The sequence below is a fragment of the Callospermophilus lateralis genome, chromosome 2 (genome assembly GCF_048772815.1).
Source record: "Callospermophilus lateralis isolate mCalLat2 chromosome 2, mCalLat2.hap1, whole genome shotgun sequence".
Taxonomy (NCBI): domain Eukaryota; kingdom Metazoa; phylum Chordata; class Mammalia; order Rodentia; family Sciuridae; genus Callospermophilus; species Callospermophilus lateralis.
Window position 1 is genome coordinate 156,493,905 of NC_135306.1, and position 21,569 is coordinate 156,515,473.

Genomic DNA, 21,569 nt, shown 5'->3' on the forward strand with positions numbered 1-21,569 from the left:
CCTACCTTGAAATGTTAAGGCATGTAGATCATTAACCTACTATCTGCCTTTGTATTATGCTTGTCAAAATCCTGTTGACTGTAAGTTCTCAAGACACCCCCCTTTGCAACTTTTTGTGCTATAAAACCTTTTTCCTGGAGAGCTAGGGTGCTGATCTCTAGCCCAGGTTTGGGAGAGACAGTACTGGCCAGCTCTTGTGTACAAGCTTGTTTTAATTTGATTTAAAATTAGAGTCAGTGGTCTTTTCTTTGTGTAGTGGTTCAACAATAATCTCTGGTCTAATGACTAGCTGCCCGACATGCGTGAGGCCTTGGGTTCAATTCTCAGCACACCACATAAAACTAAATAAATAAAGGAAAAAAGAAAAAGGGCCATATCTAACTATAAAAAAAAGATGTCTTTATGTGTTTGATATACTAAGGATTTATTTTAAACCAAAGAAAAATTTGTTGTATTTTTAAGGCTCAAATTAAGTTTAATACCTGCAAACTATTTCATGTGTTTCAAGAATATGTTATAATTAAACATGTAGTATTTCAAACAGTTAATACTGTGGTTTTCTGCTTGGAGATTTTTTTTTTTTTTGCCTGTTAAACAAATGCTTTATTAACTGAAAGCACTAAGAAATTTAAATATCTATGTCATAATAAACGGGTGGCAAGTCCACATCCAGGGCTGACAGAATGCTTGAAGGGGACTTCAGCGGATCAGATGCCCATGGTGACGACAGCATCTTCACAGGTGAAGGGGGGCCCAGCTGCAACAGCTTTTCAAGTCCTCGCTCCTCATCAAGGATCATGAGAGGCACTCCACTCAAGGGGATGTGAGCAATCGGATGCTCCTCAGGCAGCTCAAAACTCTCAAAATCTAAAGGATTGAAGGGAAAGAAGTTTTCTATTTCTGGATAGGTCTCATCGGAGGCAGGACCAGAGCTTTTTGCTTTAAGAGTCTTCTCAGTCATCTTTTTGGCAGTGAAGTGCCGCAGTCCGGCTGGCTGCAGCAAAATAAGGGGGGGGGGGGCACGACTACGAACAACTTGTGTACCTTGATACAGCAGGAGTGGGAGCCCTTTACTGTAGCACAACAGAGGTATTTATACATTCCACACAGCTTATCTTAATTAACATAAAATAGATACAGCAGCCAACCAATAAGGAATCTCCACACTTAATGGCTCCCTGGCGTTACTTCATAAACCACTCCCTCTGGCAAAATGCCAGGCGCCATCCTGACTTGTTTACAAACTCTAACAGGGAAGGTTGGTTGTTTTTGTTTGAGGGGTGCATTGGTCTTTACTGTCTTTTCTGTAGCTCTGTTGACAGTTCCCAAAGCCTTTCTGACAGTTTTAGGTACGTGTTGAGAGCCACAGCCGAAGGGGCTCCAGCAAACTTTCAGACTGCCAGCTGATGATTGGCTCACAGCAGCCCCAGCAACATCTAGCAACATCTAGCTGATTGGCTCCTCTGCGGTGATGCTCATTGGGCTGTTTCCCTGCCCTTTCAGACCACGGAGCTGCTCATTGGGGGACTTTTTTGGCTCCGCCCATGCGACCCAGCCAATCGGCCTCAAGAGCAGGAGGATTGTGGGAGGTTGTTGGAGTGTGTGGCTTGTGGGAAGCCGGTGGTGGCAGTTGGGCTCTGAGGGTTTTATTCCTGAGGAGCTGTTTTGTTTATCTTGTGTAGTTCTAAAAATAAAGTTAGTTTCTTTTGACAAGTGGCTCCTGAATTGTGCCCAGCCAGACTGCGGCAGGTACGGCTGGTGGGACCTCCTATCTAAGGCTTTAACAGGCCCAGACACACCCTTCCTGCCCGCCGCCCCCCCCACTTCAGTACCTCCTTAGGAGCCACATGAGTACAAGGTTCTCCATTTTCCTTATCAACAAATATCAGAGTAGCCATTCTGGATTGCTTCAAAACCGCGCCTTTTTAATTTTTTAATATTTATTTTTTAGTTATAGTTGAACACAATATCTTTATTTTATTTTTATGTGGTGCTGAGGCTCAAACCCAGGGCCTCACATGTGCTAGCTGAGCGCTCCACTGCTGAGCCACAATGCCAACCCCTCTACTTGAAGATTTTTCTTCTTTTCTTCTTTTTTAAAAATTTGTTCTCATTTGTTATATCTGACAGTAGAATGCATTTTGACACATCATATATAAATGGAGTATAACTTCTCCTTTTTCTGGTTGTATATGATGTAGAAATTATCATTCAGCACTAGATGGCACAATTTACACTGCCAATAGGAGACTGTTGCTAGAGCATCTGATTCTCCTAAGCCTGAAAACTGCATATTACTGCATCCACTACAACTTCAGGAAAGAAAGAAAGAATTGCTGCCAAATGCTACATTAGCCAGGTGATTCAGATCAAACCAATGACAATTAGTGATGTTGATAAAATGTACCTTTAATATGATGTGATGGAAATGGCACTCTATCCCTATGATCTTCATTTCCATGAGTAAAATGTCAGGTAAATGTCAGCAAAATACCTGACCAGAGACACTCAAAACTGTCAAGATTATTTAAAAAAAAAAAAAAAAAGGGAAAGTCTGAGAAATTATCACAACCCAGAGAAGCCGAAAAATACACAACAACTAAATGTAATGGCTATCCTAGGTGGAATCCTGGAGCAGAAGAAGGACAAATGGTAAAAAAACAAACTAAGTATGAATGAAGTATGTTTGGACTTTGGGTAATAATAGGGTTATCAACATTATTAATTGTAGCAAATGTAGCATCTTTCATAATCATGAAAGATGACAATAATAGGAAAAACTGGTTGCAGGGTATATGGAATTCTCTATCTTCTCAATTTTTGGTTCAGTAAGGCAGCCCTCTTCTGGTTGTGTTTACTAATACATTTCCAATGGCCAGTATAATATCTGTCACATTATCAGATTCTCAATAAAAACATGCTGAATGAATTAGTGGTCTAAGAAAACCATTGGCTTGGGTCAGTTCAGGTTTTCTCTGTATTTTTTATCTAAAATACAGTTTCTAATCTAGAAGTGATGAATTTCATGATGATAGAATGGAATAGTAGGTATAGCAAACAATTCAATCCACCTCATAATTCCACATGTCTTCAGGGTTTTTCACCTTTATAATTAATCATATATTGAGAGAAACCTTTTAAAATCGTGCCATTAAAAAAAAAATACCAGGGCTGTCACATGACTGCAACTTGAAAATAACCCTTGTTCAATTAGAGAGCGATGTCAAACCTTCAGTGGACTTTTGAAGATAATCTGGTCAGAAACACCACTCTTATAGGAGATATGCGAAGAAAGCTGGTTATTCTCCCTCCTACTGTGTGCCTTTTCCTTCTCCCTGCCTTTTAATTGATGGTATCTGATGCTTTAGCCTGTTTACTGGCAACATTGGCAAGTCAAAAATTTTTTTGTCAAGCTATGACTTTCATAAAAATCAACCCCTTCACAAACAATTCATGTCACACCATATACTCTAATTTTAGAAAATATTATTCCACAATTCTGTATATTTTATTAATCATGGCCATCTAAATCATGAAGTACAAAGTGAGTATCAGTGGGGAAAATATGAAATGATCTGAACTTGAACTCAAGCTTTACCATCTTTCAATTTCAGTAAATTTGGGAATGACAATCTCTATCTTAAGTGTTATGATGCCATGATGACTAAATGAGTGACATCTGTGTTTACTTATGGTAGTGAGAAGTCCAAAGTGGGTTGGCAAACAAATCCAAATTCCCATCTTGTTTTACCTTAGTCAACTCATTGTCTAGATTTAAAGCTAAGTGGGAAGTCTTCCCTGACTTTTGAGTTCTTTTTCTCTGCTCTTACAACACCAGATACATGCATCTACTCAAGTATTAATCATATTATCATGTCATTGATACTGCTGAGCATTCCCTCCTTTATGACACACACTTTCCTTCTTTTTGCATTTCTACATCTAGTAGATTTCCTCCCACATCTGGGATTGATCCTCCTCTTCCTTTTGCAGGCATGTCTTCCTGTTCCAACCAATGTTACTGGTATTCCTAGGGGCCAATCTTTGCTCCTCTCCTATCTCCCCTTCTCTCTCCAATCTTATTCTCATTTATAGTGTTCATTTCTGCCAAACAAGGATTGACTCCAATTTTACAAGTCTTACCCTTGACTTCTCTAAGCTCCAGATGAGTTTAAATCCAAATGCCTAACTGACCGCCCTTCTTGGATATCACAAAGAATCTCACACCCAACAAGCCAAAACTGAGCTCAGATCAGCAAGAGCTTTTACCTGGATGCAAAACAAATGAGTGAATGAATGAGTGAATCGACGAAGCAACGAAGACCATGCGATATACACGATATATCGCGTGGAAATTATGTCACTGTTTTCTGGTTCCAGGTAAATGGAGCTTGGGTTGTGGGGCAGAAGGAAGATTTTGGTCACTTTTCAGGGAAGGGTAGGGAGTCGCCAGAAGTTTCCATGCATTTCTCCCAGAGTAGCACGAGTCGGTAGGCTGCTCTAAGGTAGAAAGTCTACGGAGTAGGCGGGGCCTGTGGAAGGGGCGGGGCCGGAAAGATACCTTTCCACTTTCAGACGGGAGCCGCGGGGGCTTCTGGGCGTTGGTTCCACAGCTGGTGCGCGTGCGCCCCGGCACTTTACAGGCGGTTGTGAGTTACTAGAAGGGAGGGAAGCTAGGGGTTCTTAATTCCCGCGTGATTACCACCGCCTGCGACACGCACGGGCAGGACGGCGACATCTGCGAATCTACTAGGATCAGTACAAAGCCTGACTAAAGGGAGCCCTGGATAGATGCGGTGCTGGCAAGTATCTTCCGGGAATCCCGTTTGAGGATGTCCAGGCGGAACACTCAGTTCTGAGCTCCGTGGCAGTTGCCGGCTTCCCACCCCGCCCTCGACGGTCTCTGCCCTGGATCCTGGAAGTGCGCGCGGGCTAACAGGGAATGTAAGCGAGGGCTTCGGAAAGGCTTAAGACATGCGTTAGAGAGCGAGATAAAGGGGGTTCACAGAGGGAAAAGAACGGTTGGGTTTTAGATCCAGTTCTGCTAAACCAGGGACTCAACTTCACTGCTGGCCCTTTTTCCGGGTCAGTCTTAAGAAACGTAACCTGATAAATAGATCACCAGTCAGCCGGTTATGGAATGGCTGGTATTGATGCCTCGGGCAAATAGTAAGTATGGCCAGATCAATCAACTGGAAAGGAAACGAGTTTTCTTTTATTAATTCCATTTTATATTGCAATTCAATCAATTTTAACCACCCCGATTTCTAAATCTTCCCAGTACCTTACGTATTTTAGACGTTCCGTTTTGGAACCGCCCTCTGTTCTTTACCTGAGCTAACTCAAGATTCTTCTTACCTTAAGCTGCCTGCCTTATGACTTGTTAGATTAAAAACGAGACAGACAGTACTGCCTCTTCACAGACAGGTACTACCGTTTCCCCATAATTAGTGGCTGTTCAAGATCCACGAAACCATAAAATCCATCCAACTTGTTTCACCTGGTTATATTAATCCAACCCTCCAGGTTCCTGTCTCCTGTGCGTTTCTAGCCCCTCCGTTGCAGTGGTATTGGTGCATTGTCTTTATTGTGAGTTTCAGGGTTGTCCTCAGAGTTCTTTATTCAATAATTTAAGTTTAAACTTAACGGTCTTTGGTTTTGCTTATTCTAGTGTTTGTTGCTTACTGTCGGTTTAAGCTGTTCTCAGAAATCGTAAATGCAAGCATATCAACATCCTGTCTCTAATTTTTTACACTAATTCATTAGCTTCTTTTTAACTGATAAATTCCCTTCAGTCCTTTTTGTTGCTTCTTTTCACTTTGTGAGTTGAATATTTAATTCATCTTATTCTTAATTAATTGTAAGGCTTTTTTTTAACCATTAGATTTTAATATGCAAAAGCATTATCTTTAAATTTTAGATATTTTTTACCATTGTACTTTTGATTGTTATTTTTAGAAGTAAAACTTTAAATTTCAAAGTAATTTAATTTTTTCCCAATGTTTCCAATTAATAAGTTAATTCTAAGTTTGCATTAAATAAATGTCTCTACTATTGTTTATTTTTCTATTTATTGAAGATTTTCTTTTCATAGCCCAGTAATAACTTTTGTAAATGTTCCCATAGGTGCTTCAATAGAAACTTTATTCTATCTGGTTTTACATACTTATTAAACTAAGCATATTACTTAGATCTACTGTACTAGCAGTTTATGTTATCTATTAGGGATTTAGAACATTGCCTAATCTGTTTCTATTCTATCATTGGTGATTTCATTTCTTCCTTTCTCAGGATTTTGCTATAAATATGCTTCAAGTATGTTGTTTGATACATTTTTCTTTTTGTCTAATGCATTTGTGCTATTCATTCGTGTGTGTGTGTGTGTGTGTGTGTGTGTGTGTGTGAGTGTGAGAGAGAGAGATTCCAGGTGGAACTCAGGACCTTACACATGCTAGGCAAGTGCTTTGTATCCCTAAGCTACATCCCAGCCCTCAATTCAATATATATTTTAATTCACTATATTGCTGCATAATTTTTTATTATTATGTATATGCCTGGTTTTTTCTAGATCATTCCTTCCCCACCCTCAGCTTTGGAATTCATTTATTTTGGATATTTCAAGTTTTTATGTGGTTGAGTTTGAATTTTAACCCAGTACATTTATTGTTAGGAATGGGTATCCTTATTCTTAGCACCTTGGTTTTTGTTTTCCTTTGTACATATGAAATATAGAGTATGTGAGCTTTCTCTCTTCCTCTCTCCCTCTCTTTCTCTCTGTTAATTTAAAAAGTACCTAGACTCCTATTTCATTTGTTTGCTGGTACTTAATTATACCTCTTCAGGACTTTTCTGCCAGCCATATTTTAAATGTGAGAGATCTTCTTTATTCTTTTTTCTCAAGCATTGTGGGGTTTTGTTGGTTGATTGGTTAGGTTGGGTTTTGTTTTTGTTTTTGTTTTTGAGCTGGGTTGTATTTCAAATTTATCTTCTCTACCAGGTGGGACCACAAGTCCTCTAAGCAGCCTTTCACCTACAGAGCACTTGGCTGAGTTAACTGCAACCTTTTTGTATCCTGTGTCCTCATGAGGTGGGCGACTAAGTAATGTCATTTTAGAACAAGTAGACAACTTGCCATCTAGAAGTTCTTGGTGGCTTGAGACAATATAATTGCACAAACTAAAATCAGTTTTAAGAAGGCCTGATCAGGAAGGTGATGGATGTCAACAAGTGTGGCCGATTTCAGTCTTTCTTAATTATAAGCTTCCGCAGGTGCAAGATGAATTTTTGTTAAAGATTGGAGGTGCTTGGGAATACTCTGGAGGGCTTCATTGCAGGAAGTACTTATATGGGGGTGGCTGAAGTGATTGCCTGTTGGGTAAGACCAAAAAATGGCCCAGGAAGGACACCATTATCCTCTTCTTCTTAGGCCTTGGCCACCTGGATAGGCTCTTTCAAACCAGAGGACAGTTGCCTCCATCCATGGTTTTCTGCTTATTGAGGGGAAACCATTTGGGAATTTACATTCACAGAGGAGAGGAGGCAGGGGACATTTTATTCAGATTTTTAAAGTTTTTATTTAAGGTCTTTTAAAATTTTTTTTATTGATCCAGGATACTACATTACTTTTGATTGTAATGTCTCCTCAGGCTCCTCTTGGCTATAACAGTTGTCCAGATCTTTTTTTAATGACTTTGATAGTTTTGAGTCCTGGTCAAATATTGTATAAGCTGCCCATTTGTTGGGATTTGTCTGACCTTTTTCTCATAAGTAGATGTGGTTATGGGTTTGGAGTAGGAAGATCACAGAGGCAAAATACCATTTTCATCACATTGAAATCACGTAGGAAATCTTTTTATTAACTAGAATGGAACATTGTATGTTTTCTCTGTCTTTGACCTCATAGATTACACTCATTTCCAAACTTTTAACAGAAAGTCATATTCTCAAATGTTCTCTTGCCCTTTTTTTAAGTATAGTGAGTCCTCTCACCCTTCTGGCTGTCTTGTGTAGTCCCCCAAGTATCCTTCTCCAACCCTATTCTGTAAATCTTTTATTTATGTTGAATAATGATCTGTTGAGGTGGGCATTGCCAGGGCAACACTTACATGTGCCAAGATGAGAATTATTTTAATCCTTATAATTCAATCAGATAGATATTGTTATCCATTGTACAGGTGAGAAAACTCAAACTTGAGTTAGAATAATTTGCTCAAGTTTGTACATGTCATAACTAGTACAGCTGGAATTTAAACTCATATTGATATGATTCCAAAGTATGTAGTCTATTCCTATAGCAAAAATTTCTTAATCTTAGAATTATGGATATTTGGGGCTAGATAATTCTTTGCTATATGGAACTGTCTGATGCATTGGAGGATATTTAATAGCATTCCTGGCTTCGGCCCACTAGCTGACAGTAACAACCTACAGCTGTGGCAATCAAAACTGTTTTCTAGACATTGCCAAATATCCCCTGGTGGCAAAAACTCCTTTGGTTGAGAACCACTGGCCTAAAAGATATAATAAAAATGACCCCTTGAATGATAGATGGCATCTGGATTAGGGGAACTACAAATCAAATAAAAATCTGTATCTGGACTTCCCTGAATGAAGTTACTCCTATTGTTTGGCAGGTTATTTGAGGCTCAGAGAGTTATAGGAGATTTTGGCTCCTGTGAGTAAGGCTTTTCAGCCAAGGTGCTTCCTGTGTGACGTATGTGAGTCCTGTCTCCTTTGCACTTGAGGTATACTCTTGAGTACTGTCACTGGAAAAAAAAAAAAATCTCTTTTACTCCTCTGCTACCAAGCTTTTACCTTTTGAGTAAATTGGAACTAAATGTGACCTGTGATAATGTTTGTGAGTCTAAATGTTTAGTTGAGCCTAAGACCCCTTGGTGGGCATTGCAGTCTGGCCTGTTGTTAAGTCTGAACAAATGTAAATTACAGTCTGGGAATTCACTTTTTAATTTATCCCTAATAATGAAATGGTTCATGGATTTTTTTTCCTAATATATTTTAATAATTGTGTCAGTGTCTTAATTTCTAGTGCTATTTTGCCAGTTTTTCACTCATATAACTTCATTGGTTTTTTTTTAATATTTATTTTTTAGTTGTAGGACACAATATCTTTATTTTATTTATTTATTTTTATGTGATGCTTAGGATTGAATCCAGGGCCTCCCTCGTGTGAGGTAAGCGCTCTACCTCTGAGCCACAACCCCAGCTCCTCATTGGTATTTTAATAAGAGATTAGGATGACATCTATCTAGTGTGAAGCCTTAACCTTAATATCCTGCCTGAAAATTTGTCAAATATTATATAATTTTGCTCAGTTTTTTAATGAATTGTTATCTGCTATAGAATCAATCTAATTTCAATCAAATTATGAGGTTTTTTTAAAGATCAAGATACCATTTCTTTTATCACTTGTTTTGAGATGTCATTTATCTATATTTGTTTCTCTATCTTGTGGGGATGTGTTTGAGGGGCAGAGAAAGTGTATTTGCCTTTTTTTTAAACCTATATTTTTTTCTATTGGTGCATTATAATTATTCTTAATAGTGGAATTTGTTGTTACATATTCACATGTACACACAATAGTTTCATTTCCTAGTATCTCCCTTTTCCTTTTCTACCCTCCCCTCCCTGGTCTCCTTAATTCTTTCTACTGGTCTGTCTTCTGTTTTCACGAAACACCCACTCACCCCCCTGGTTTTTTTTTTCCTTGTTCCTCTGTAGCTTCCACATAAAAGGGAAAGCATAGGACCCTTGCTTGATTTTCTGAGTTCTACTTATTTCACTTAATTTAATGCTTTAAAGTTTCACCCATTTTTCTAAAAATGATATAATTTCATTCTTTATGACTAAATAAAACTTAACTATACATATGTACCACGTTTTCTTTATCCATTTATTCATTGACAGACACCTAGACTGGTCCAATAATGTGGCTTGTGAAATGTGCTATTATAAACTTGGGTATGCATGTATCACTATTGTATAGCTGGGTTATATGTGGTTCCATGTCTTTTAATGAACTTCCATGCTGATTTCCATAGTTGTTGTACTAATTTACCATCCCAGCAACAATGTGGAAGTATTCCTTTTTTCTCACATTCTCTCTTGTATTTGTTATTTATATTCTTAAAGGCTGCCCTTATAACTGGAGGGAGATGAAATCATAATGTAGTTTTGATTTGCATTTCCCTGATTGTTAAAGATTTTGAACATGTTTATTTGTTGGTCATTTGTATTTCTTCTTTTGAGAGTGGGTCTGTTTAGTCTGAGCATTTATTGGTTGAGTTATGGGGGGAGTTGCTGTTAAGTTTTTTGAGTTATTTATATATTATGGATGTTAAACCTCTGCTGGAAGAATAGTTTGCAAAGATGTTCTTCCATTCTCTTCATACTCTTGTTTTATTTGCTATACAGAAGCTTTTGGATTTGGTGCCATCCAATTTCCTAATTAAGCTTTAGCAGTCCTTTTGAGAAAATTGTTGCCTGAGCCAGTATATTGGAATGTTGACCCTACATTTTCTTCCAGCAGTTGAAGTTTCTGGTCTAATTCCTACGTCCTTATCCACTTCAAGCTGACTCTTGTGCAAGTGAGAGATAGGGATATAGTTTCATTCTTCTACATATGGATAACCAGTTTTTCTAGCACCATTTGTTAAAAGGATTGTCTTTTCTCCAATGTATGTTTTTGGCACCTTTGTCAAGGATCGGATGAGTATATCTGTTTCTGAGTCCCTTTTTTGTTCCATTGATACGTGTGTCTATTTTTATGCCAGTACTATGCAGTTTATAAAGAATGCCATTGATATTTTGATGGAGGTTGTATTAAATCTGTAGATCACTTTTGGTGATATGGCCATTTTAACTATTAATTTTGCCTACCCGTGAACGTGGGAGGTCTTTCAATTTCTTTGTTCAGTACTCTATAATTTTTATTGTCGAGGTCTTCCACCTCTTTTGTTAGATTTATTCTTAGGAATTGTATTTATTTTTTTAGGTTATTGTGAATGAAATTGTTTTCCAGATTTCTTTTTCACTGAATTCATTATTAGTGTATAGGAAAACTATTAATTTTTTGTATGTTGATTTTTATATATTGATACTTTACTAGCTCCAAAAGTCTTCTGGAGCTTTTATGCATCTTCTAAATATAAGACCATATCTTCTGCAGTGATAATTTGAGTTCTTCCTTTCCTGTTTGTATCCCTTTTAATTTCTTCCATTGACAAATTGCTCAGGCTAAGATTTCAAGTATTATATTAAATAGGAATTGTGAGAGCAGACATACTCATATTTTCCTATTCTAAGAAAGGAAAACAAAAATGAAAGAGAATCCATAATTTTTTTAGGTAATTTTAAGAATAATTTTTACTTATGCTATTTTACCTTTCAACAACATTCTAATAAATGTTTACTATCCATGGGTCAAATTTGTCTTTTTTCAGTCTCTTGGGAAGCTGATTTCTACAGCTGAAGCTCCTGGAACTCTTCTTACTGTGATATAACCTGGTTCAAATCATACTGCCTATAGTAACTGGTGCTTAGCCAAACCTAAAAAGTACTGGAATCCTCAGATTTGAACTACAGCAGGCATTCTATTTAGGAAGATTCAGCCTCTTAACAAGTTGGTGGCTATCTTAAAACTCCAAAACTTGACTCTGCATGAAAAAAGTGAGGTCTTGAGAACAGATATGTCTTGGCATCAGGAAACCCTTACTGCTATGGAAACATACGACTCTGAGGAGTCTCGTCAAAAATTCAGACATTTCCAGTATTCAGAAGTGTCCGGACCCCATGAAGCCCTGAGCAAACTCTGGGACCTCTGTCTTCAGTGGCTGAGACCAGAGATTCATTCAAAGGAGCAAATCCTAGAACTTTTGGTGCTGGAACAATTCCGGACAATCCTTCCTGAAGAAGTCAGGGCTTGGATAAATTTACAGCATCCCAAGAACAGCAAAGATGTGGTGACTCTCATAGAAGATGTGATTGAAATACTCAAAGACAAAGGTGAGAATTTAGAAAATTTTAGGTCGAGTAATTGGCTTTCCTGTATTAAGAAAAACTATCTATTCTGTATCACTCTATTAGGATTTTCTGTTACTTCACTAGCAAGACTGAACTTTAATCTGTAAGCAATAGAAATAGAGCATTAGAACACAGATTGGGCAGGGGAATAACACTGTTTTGTTTGCCTTTTAAAAATGTAGCCAGGTGCAGTGGTACATACCTGTAATCCCAGTGGCTTGAGAGACTGAGGCAGGAGGATCACAAGTTCAAAGCTGGCCTTGAGCAACTTAGTAAGGCCCTACACAATTTAGCAAGACCCTGTCTCAAAAAAAAGAGGGGGACGCTGGGGATGTGGCTCAGTGGTTCAATCCCTGGTACCAAAATAAAAGAATGTGGAGCAGGGATTGGCAAAAATATGGCCCACGAGCCAAATATTTTTAGAAATGAAATTTTATCGGAACATAACCATGTCCATTTTCCTACATTTTGTCTATGTTGCTTTCATGCTATGGCCTGAGTTAAGTAATTATAGTAGAGAGTATTGCCTGCAAAACATAAAATATTTCTATCTATTCCTTTAGAATAGGAAATGTATACCAACTTCTCATGAAATGGATAGACCTATAGAACCTGAGGGTTCTAAAAATAGGAAAACAAATTGTTGTACTAGATTAGGTATTAGAGAATGCAGATACATTAGCAAAACAGAAGAGTTTAAGCCTAAAGAATTTTGTCTAGGTAAAATATAAGAGTAGGATAAGGTTTGATATATACTAATGTGCTCTGGCTAGTATGAATGAAATAAATAGTGAATTTTTTTGTGTGTGGAGAAGTTAATGCATTAATGATGTGGTGTGTTGAATTTTGTGTGTGGAGAGGATAATACATTTAATTATGTGATGTGCTAAATTTGAGGTTCCCATGGGCGATCCACAATTTAAAAGCAGTATATAGTTAATGCTACAACAAAAAGTATTCAGAAAGATTTGGAAATAGAGCTAAGCTAGAAGTAGGAGAAATACAAATCCTCAGGAAGCATCAATATTTAAGAGCTAGTCCAGATTACAGTAAGTACAGAGGATAGAGGCCATGTTAAGCCTACCATGTTAAGGTCATTAGTAAAATTCAAACTGAGAAACTATAAGACAATCCACTTTTCTAAGAGGGCAGAAGTATTTAGAGATTAAAAGAAACTTAAAAGATGTGTGCCCAGTATTGTGAATATCTAGACCTTATAAGACATGGGCAACTGACTGGATATTTGAAAAGGAATTATTTCCAATGTCATCGTGGTATTATGGTCCTATTCAGTCATTATCTAGAAAAAAAGATATAAATTGAACTGAGAAAAAGAACACAAACCAGGTAAACAGGCTAGAAAAGAATAATGAAACAAAGAACCAAGAAAGATTATTTTTTTGAGCTAAAAAAAGTCTTCAAGAAAGAAATGTTCTTTCTGTTGAAATGTTCAACAGTGGTGCAACAAAAAATTCCTATTAAAATAAGTATTGAAGAAAATTTAGTGAAATTGTTAATTATGGAGGAATTTTAAGCTTTAGTTTGAACAGTTTCAGAGGAGTTGGGGTCATAATTTATAGTGGGTTGTATTACATTATTATTGCTACTATTGCCAACTCTATTTTTTTCAGCAATATGTTAAAATCCATTATCATTACCTAAGACATTTTAACATCAAAATACAGCCCTTGAAATTGAATAAATTTAAAGTTATAACAAACTTACCACATTGTTTCTATTTTTTTCTCATTTCACCCTGAATCAATGAAAACTTCATCTCAGACCAATAAAACTCTGTAGTCTGACAGTTGAGGATTGCCATATAACTCATGGATCCTGGAGAAACTTTAGTAGCCCATGAGTCTACTTCTTATCAAAGGGCTAGAGAAGAGAAAGTTTCATTAAATTGTTTCCTTTAAAGAATCAGTATTTCAAAGTGACCAGACTGCCTCGTCTATGCAGCTTAATAGAAAACAACTCTTAAATAGAATTTTCCTCAGTATGGCTGAGGAGTGATTAATTAAATAAAATATTTTTAGCTCCAAGTGGAATTAACAGCCTGTGGTAGCTAGGCCTTAGTTAAGTTTTAGTAATGATGGGATCAAAGCTATTTTTTTAAATCTGGTATAAACAGATAAGGTCTCAAAATACTATCTTGGCCCTCTTTGCTCTGATCTAGTAGATCATAACCCTTGATGATATATCAGAATCACTTTTGGAATTTTTCAGAAGTTATAATCAATACTCTTATCCTCTACTCTTGGGGATTCTAATTGCTAGTAGGGCCCAATTATATTTGCAAAGGTTGTCAGATGATTTCTATGATTAACATGTTAAAACTACTACTGTAATCATTAAACATTACTCGCAGGCAAAACTTCTCTTCCTCCCTAATATTTTCCTTCATCTTCCTCAGATACACCCTTCGAGAACTGTGTCCTTCAGAATGGGAGCACAAGGGAGAACATGGAAGCTGACTCACTAACAGGGAAGCCTCAGGTGAAGTAGGGTTCCACTCTTTGCTAGAAATATATGCTCTTTTTAAATGTGACCTGCTTTTACTTTTTATCTTTAAACTTTTTTCAAATATGGTTCTATCCAAGGGTGTTAGTCTCTTATTCTTTCACAGGACATTGGACTGATTTTAGTTGGTGATACACTCTGGAAATATTTTCTTTAGCCTCATATATTCTTTGTGCATCTGTTCCCTCAAGAAGATAAGATGATAATTAAAGCAAAAGAGCCTAAAATAGAAAGCTTAGAATTAAAAATGAAGGGGGTCCAAGAGTAGAATCCTGAGCAATGTTATTTATTATACAGGAGTAGAAGAAACCTCAAAGGATACTGAAAGAAAAGATACAGAAGAAAATTAGGAAACTATGGTATCACTTAGGGTCAAAGTACTAGAATAATTAAAGGAAAAAATGCTTTAAAAAGTCAGAGTAATACAACCTAGGGGCTGGTTATTGTGGTTCAGTGGTAAAGCGGTTGCCTAGCATGTGTAAGGCACTGGGTTTGATTCTCAGCGCCACATATAAATAAATAAATAAAAATTAAAAAAAAATACAACCTAAGCAGTGTCTGTTTACTTATCATGGAGAGACTAATGTGCACAGGGACAGAAGCCAGGTTGTGTTGGGTTATGGAAAGAAGAGAAGGTGAAGAATTAGGCAGAATTAATGTAGACAGACTGACTCTGAAGGAGAAAGGAAGAGATTTATGTATTTCCATGTGACTAAAGTTGCCAATAATAACAAGGTTGAGGGTGCTAGAGAGACAAGAGTAAATTTATTCACTAACACATATTTGAGAATATGATTGGGAAATAAAACAAAATCTCTACTTTGCGGAGATTACATTCTAGTACAGGTAGCAGGTAAATATAAGCTAGTATAGTATTTCAAATAGTAATAATTTTTGCAAAGAATAAAAACAGAATGGGGCCAGGGTTATGGCTCAGTGGTAGAGCTAGCATGTGTGAGGCACTGGGTTCGATCCCCGGTACCACATAAAAATAAACAAATAAAATAGAGCGTCAAAAAAAAAAAAAAAAAAAAAACAAGATGGAGTAAAGACAAATCCGTTATCAGACAGTCTTGTCAGGGTGACATTGAGCTGTGACACCTGAATGATAAGGAATTAGACTACATTTCTCAATTAGAGAAAACATCCCATCTCTTTCAGCAGAGCCTACATTTTGGTTACAATTTCCCCTTGAATCTGCCTGAAACTCTTCCCATCCTGAACTTTTATATAAATTCTTGGTGCTCTGTAATGTTTTGTTCCATATATAAAAATTTGATGAACCCTTACTACAATTTCATATTTATCACTTAGAACCTTAAACGTCCTATTTCTTATATAGTCTGACTTCTTCCCTGTTCTCTCCAAATTCATTCCTTTTGTGATAATATTTTTTGGGGTAACCTTTTGTTAAAAAGGAACTTAAATGTTTTAGGAACCATTGACATTCAAAGATGTGGTTGTGGAGTTCACCAAGGAAGAGTGGGGGCAACTGGACCCTGCTGTAAAGAACCTTTACAGGGATGTGATGCTGGAGAACTATAGGAACCTGCATTCATTGCATAAAGGTGGTTTCTATGTATTTATTTACTCTATTAGTAATCTCTCTTTCTACTGTGAAAAGCTATCGAACTGGTAGAGTCCTTATGTTCCTTTGGGTCTGGGTTCAGGTTTCCTAATATCCTTTGGGTTCAGTAGCACATTTTCCTACTCTGTGTGGTTGAAAGTCCTTTTCTATGTGCAGCCAGAAATATACAGACATGGTGCTCCTCTGGCCGCCTCCTTCAGCAGCTTATCCTGCTGTCTTGTCTTCCCTATAAAAATGTGTTAAGTGTCTATATGTTTTTTGTTGTCATCATTTTTATTTTTCCCATGCACAGCTCATCCACTTTCTAAACCAGTTGAGATCCCCAAATTGGAGAGCAAGAAAGAAGGATGGATAATGGAGGGAGAAGTCCCAAGAAGGACCATTTGGGGTAAGAACCAGGCAGATATGATATATTTGTAAGAAGCTAGGGTTTATTAAACCTACAGATAGTGACCTGCCTTTGAATTATTAGCTGGGTGTAATCAAAATTTTTACCCAAAAAAGCATCGTTACCTTTTATTCACAGGTTCTCTTTCCTGTGTGGCAAAATATTGTCATGGGTAGGACCACAACTTCAAGCTGGGTGGCTTGGGGAAACCTTTGTGCTGGTTTTCTCACCTGTAACTTAAAAGTTAATAATAGTAGCTCCCTCCAGATTACTGTGAGGATTAAATGAATTGATACATGGAACACACTTAGAACATTGCCTGGTACATGGTAAGTGCTAAATAAACAACCATTAATCAACTAACATTAAATGTTATCCTTCCTTTTGAAGAAAATAAAACTTCACTTTATGCTAGAGTGACTTTTAGCAATCATCCACTTTTCCTTCTTTGTAAAACTTCTTAATTTGTCCTTTAACTCCCACAACATCATAATCTTTTCTTATTAACACTTTGTAATAGTGTAAAACTATTGTAAGGATATATTAAAAAGGAATATAGTTCAGACCCCAGAGTTACACAATATCAACGTGTTGGTTTGAATTTTTTAAAGCCATTTCTTTGTGATGCAGATCTGTGGTTTCTGAAAATTTCTTTTATTCCTAAAATATGGAACAGTTTTCAAATTTTTTCCAAGATTCAACAGGAATATATCATTTTATATCCTGTTCTTTTCACCTTTTGTATCATGACCAGTTACCTGTTTTACCAAATAAACTATGAAAATGTGCTTTCTGATTCACACTTAACGTTCCTTTACACATTATAATATTTTTAATCATCCCCTACCACCACTGTTGGATATTTAGGCTGTACCAATTTTTCAAGCATTATCCGATGATTTCATAGGATAAAGTTATTATGTGAGACTAATTTTAAAAAATAGGATTGAAAGCAGCTGGGGTTGTGGCTCAGTGGTAGAGCGCTTGCCTAGCATATGTGAGGCCCTGGGTTCGATTCTAAGCACCACATATAAATAAAAATAATAAAAAATAAAGATCATTGGCAACTAATAAACATTAAAAAAAATAGGAATGAAAAAGTTACCTGAAAAATGAGTTGTACACATTACAAATATGAGAACAACAAAGATTTATTTAGGGAAATGCAATTATGAATGATACTATTAAATACTGCTACAACAATTACTGTTTTAATTATCTGTGGTTTCTAACAAATAATCCGAAAACAATCATTTTATTCCCATTTTTTTCTAAGTTGACTGAGGAGTTTTTATGTTCCATGTGATGTTGGCTGGGGATGCAATGTCTTGGGGTTCTAATGAGATAGAATGTCCAATATAGCACATGACATGATTGGAAGTTGATACTGACTGTCCCTGGGAACATAGTTGGTCCGATGGACACAGTACCTATCATGGCTTCTCCTTGAGGTTTGGGCTTCTCTTGGCACAGTGGCCAGATTCTCTGAGAGCAAATGTCCTGAGAGGAATCAGAAGCTATCAGTCTTTTAAAGATTAGGTCAACAGGTGGCATAATATCACTTCTACAATCTTATGTTTGCTAAGCTGACACAGGATCAAGTCTCTACTTGTGTATGAGAAAAGTGGCAAAGAATGTGTAGCTATGTCCACAAGTCATCCATACTCTTCCCCCTTGTAAAATATATGTACTCTTTCCCAAGACCCCAAGAACCTCTTCTTATTATCAGACTTGAAGTTCAGAATCTCATCATCTAAATTGGGTACAGGTTTGAAAGTGGTTCCTCTCTTTTCTCTGAAGATCTGTATATTAAAATGACATGTGGCCAGCGCCCCCCACACTCAGCATACATTGGTGAGGCAGAGACAAGAAAAATGGATTAAAATCCCATTGTATATTCCTAGGCTCCATTCAATAGATTGATTTAATACTCTAGCTTCTAGCATGGCTGTGGTGCAAATGATAATTTCTGATATAAAATTAGATTAATTTGGCTGAGTTGATAAATATTTGTCAAATTTGGCAGTATCACTGGGGCTGATTTGGGATAAAAGTGGAATGTATGTGGGTTCCCAGAGGGAACATGTAGGGGTTTCTGATCCCTAGAGCATTCCAAATTCAGACAGTAGCTCCTTTCTCAAGATGGCTCCTGGAAACAGCAACCTAGGGTTTGGTGAGAGATTAGGTAATACTCAGTCCAAAGTGAGGCTGCTATCGCAGCTGGAATTGCCAAGCATTTACATTGGTAAAAGTTTGCTGATACTCTTTCACCTTTACCCTGCAAAAGGGAGACTTTTTCCCCCAGCTATGGCATGTGACCAGGTATTTAATTTCTCTTATTATGTTCTTGACCTAGGTCTTTGAATCTTACAAGAACCCAGCTCTCTCTTGTTGATTTCCAGTGTTCTTCCATGGTCATTCACTTCAAAATACAAATACATGGTAACTTTGATTTTCTTTGTGGAAGAGGACATGAATACTGGGCTCCTCTATTCAATTACCTTCTATAAGTATCCTCACCTCTTATTTACATTCTGCATTTAAGACCAACAATACCTACATATTCCATTATGTGAATTAGCTTCTCTTTCCTCACTAAGCAATTTTACTTCTTTTTATCTAATTTTGTATTTCTTTTTAGACATGGAAACTGTTTCAAAAGATCAAGATGCAGTTCCAAAGCAGAGGGCTTCTACAGAAGAATCATCCTATGGAGTAATTATGACAAGGTTTACCAAAAGTGAACATCCTTTCTTAGAAGGCTGGAAAAGTGAGGATTGGTTACATGAAATCCAGAAAAATCAGAACATAAGTTTGCTGCAACAGGCTTCTATTCATAAAACTGTCTGCACTGAAGAGGGAGACTCTGAATGTAATGAAAATAAGAAAAGCTTTAATTCAGTTAGCTCAATATGGGATATACAACAGGGAATTCCTATGGGAAAGGGTCTCACAAAAGAACACAAGTTTAAAACTAATTTCAAATCCAATTCAGAATCAGTGGGTAAGAAACATTTAGAATATAATGAATGTGGAAATGCCTTGAATCTAAGTACACATATTATTCAACCCCCCAAAAGTCACACAACAGTGAATTCCTATGAATGTTATCAATGTGGAAAAGCCTTCAGCCGGACTTCATCCCTCATTCGACATCAGATCATTCACACTGGAGAGAAACCCTATAAATGCAGTGAATGCGGGAGATTGTTCAACCGAAATACAAACCTTATAAAACATAAAAAAATTCATACTAAGGCTAAGATTTATGAAGACAATAAAAGTGGAAAAGCCTTGTGTAAAAGTGAAGACAATAATAAAAACCCAAGACTCCATTCTGGAGACAGTTCCTATGAATGTGTTGACTGTGGAAAATCCTTCAACCGCAGCTCTTCCCTTATTCGACATCAGATGATTCATACAGGAGAGAAACCATTCAAATGTAAGGACTGTAAGAAAACCTTCAACAGACATTCAAACCTTATTAAACACCAGAAACTTCATGCTAGAGATCAATTCTGAAAAGGAAGAAATACTAGAAAACCTTCAGTTAGAGTGTAGAACTCATTCAGCATCCATGAATTTTTGCTAGAGGGAATCCCATGCATATAAGAAAATATTTGTCAGATTATTTTTTAAATGATGTAACAATATTGGAGAGAAATCTGTTTGAGAGATCTTTTCCAGATTCCCAAAATGAAGCCATAAGGGTTTGAAGTTAATACAAAGACTAGTATGGTAATATGTTTTTGATTATTTTGATGTAACCTTCATCTTTCTCTTGTCCATAAAATGTTATGTGTAGCATACTTATGTTCACCTGATTTATTAATGAAGTGTCTATTAGGGAGAAGCCAATCAATATTGTTGATGATATTCAATATTAAACTGTTGGTCCTTATAAGAAAGTCACGCACACATAAAAAGGAGCTTTTGAGGATATATGAAGATAGTTCTAAGGATTAATGGGAAAGAGTACAGTGAAAGACTGTTACTTCACCCTTAACAATATCCTTGGCAACTAGAATTGGGAGAAACTTATCAATTGCAATGGGAAATGGGTGTGGTTTTGTTCAGTTATATGTAGTCTTAATATTTCATTTTTTTAAAAAAGTACTTTGAGATTTAGGATGGAGAAACATTGTAGCCTAGGTCTGTCATTAGTTCCAGACATTCTGAGGTCAATAAAATGTCTTACTACTATGTGTGCTAGAAATGTATTTACTATAGGGTAGCTCAGGGTCCCAAATTGTTTCTTAAGCCAAGAAGCATGTCTTAATCTACCCAAATGATTGGAGACATTCCCAATAAATAATGATGCTGGCTTTTTGTCAAAAGTTCTAGACTAATACGAAAGTCAAATCTCCCTCTTATTACCCTCTTATAAGTATTCCCTTACAAAAGTATTTGTAATTACATGCAGAGCCCACCCTGTTAATTCAGATAATTTCCTGATCTTAAAATCCTTAATCACATATGTACAAAGATTTTTTTAATTTATATTTTTAAGTTTTCCGGGATTTTTTTTTTAAATCGTTCACAGGGTCTAGGGATTAGGGGTCTGGGTATCTTTGGGGAAGAGGAACATTATACAGCTCCCAACTGCTATGACCAATTACCACAAATTTAGCAACTCCACACAAATGTATCATAGATCTTCAGGATATAAGTCCAACATGGGTCTTAATTGGATAAATTCAGATGTCAATAGGCTGTGTTCTTTCTTGGAGATTCTAAAAGAGAATCTCTTTGCCTGTCCCAAACTTCTAAAGGTACTCAGATTATTTGGTCTGTGGCTCTTCCTCCATTTGCACAGCCAGTAGTGTTGCCCTCTTCTTCCATAGTAACATCTTTCCCTGACTAGCTCTCCTCTCCTCTCCCACCTTTAAGGACCTTCTAAATAAACTAAGGCCCCCAGAAAACTCAAGACAATCTCTTTAAAATCCTCTAATAAATAACTGTAATATCATCTACAACTTTAATTTCCTTTTGCCATGGAATCTCACAGATTCCCAGGTTCTGGGATTAGGA

General features: G+C 36.9%; 2 protein-coding genes across 2 annotated transcripts; one reads left to right on the forward strand and one right to left on the reverse strand.

Moving 5' to 3' along the window:
• Positions 1-628: 628 nt before the first annotated feature.
• Positions 629-1,898, reverse strand: LOC143391472 (securin-like). Its single transcript, XM_076844173.2, has 4 exons — positions 1,833-1,898; positions 1,754-1,800; positions 1,252-1,378; positions 629-994 (listed from the first exon to the last, which is right to left on the reverse strand). Exons 1-4 carry the CDS (start codon positions 1,896-1,898, stop codon positions 629-631), a joined length of 606 nt encoding a protein of 201 aa, XP_076700288.2.
• A 2,427-nt stretch (positions 1,899-4,325) lies between these two features.
• On the forward strand, positions 4,326-20,060 carry Znf215 (zinc finger protein 215). Its single transcript, XM_076842462.1, has 6 exons — positions 4,326-4,380; positions 11,602-12,021; positions 14,456-14,538; positions 15,998-16,130; positions 16,443-16,538; positions 19,180-20,060. The coding sequence occupies exons 1-6, from the start codon at positions 4,326-4,328 to the stop codon at positions 20,058-20,060; spliced, it is 1,668 nt and encodes a 555-aa protein (XP_076698577.1).
• Positions 20,061-21,569: the final 1,509 nt, after the last annotated feature.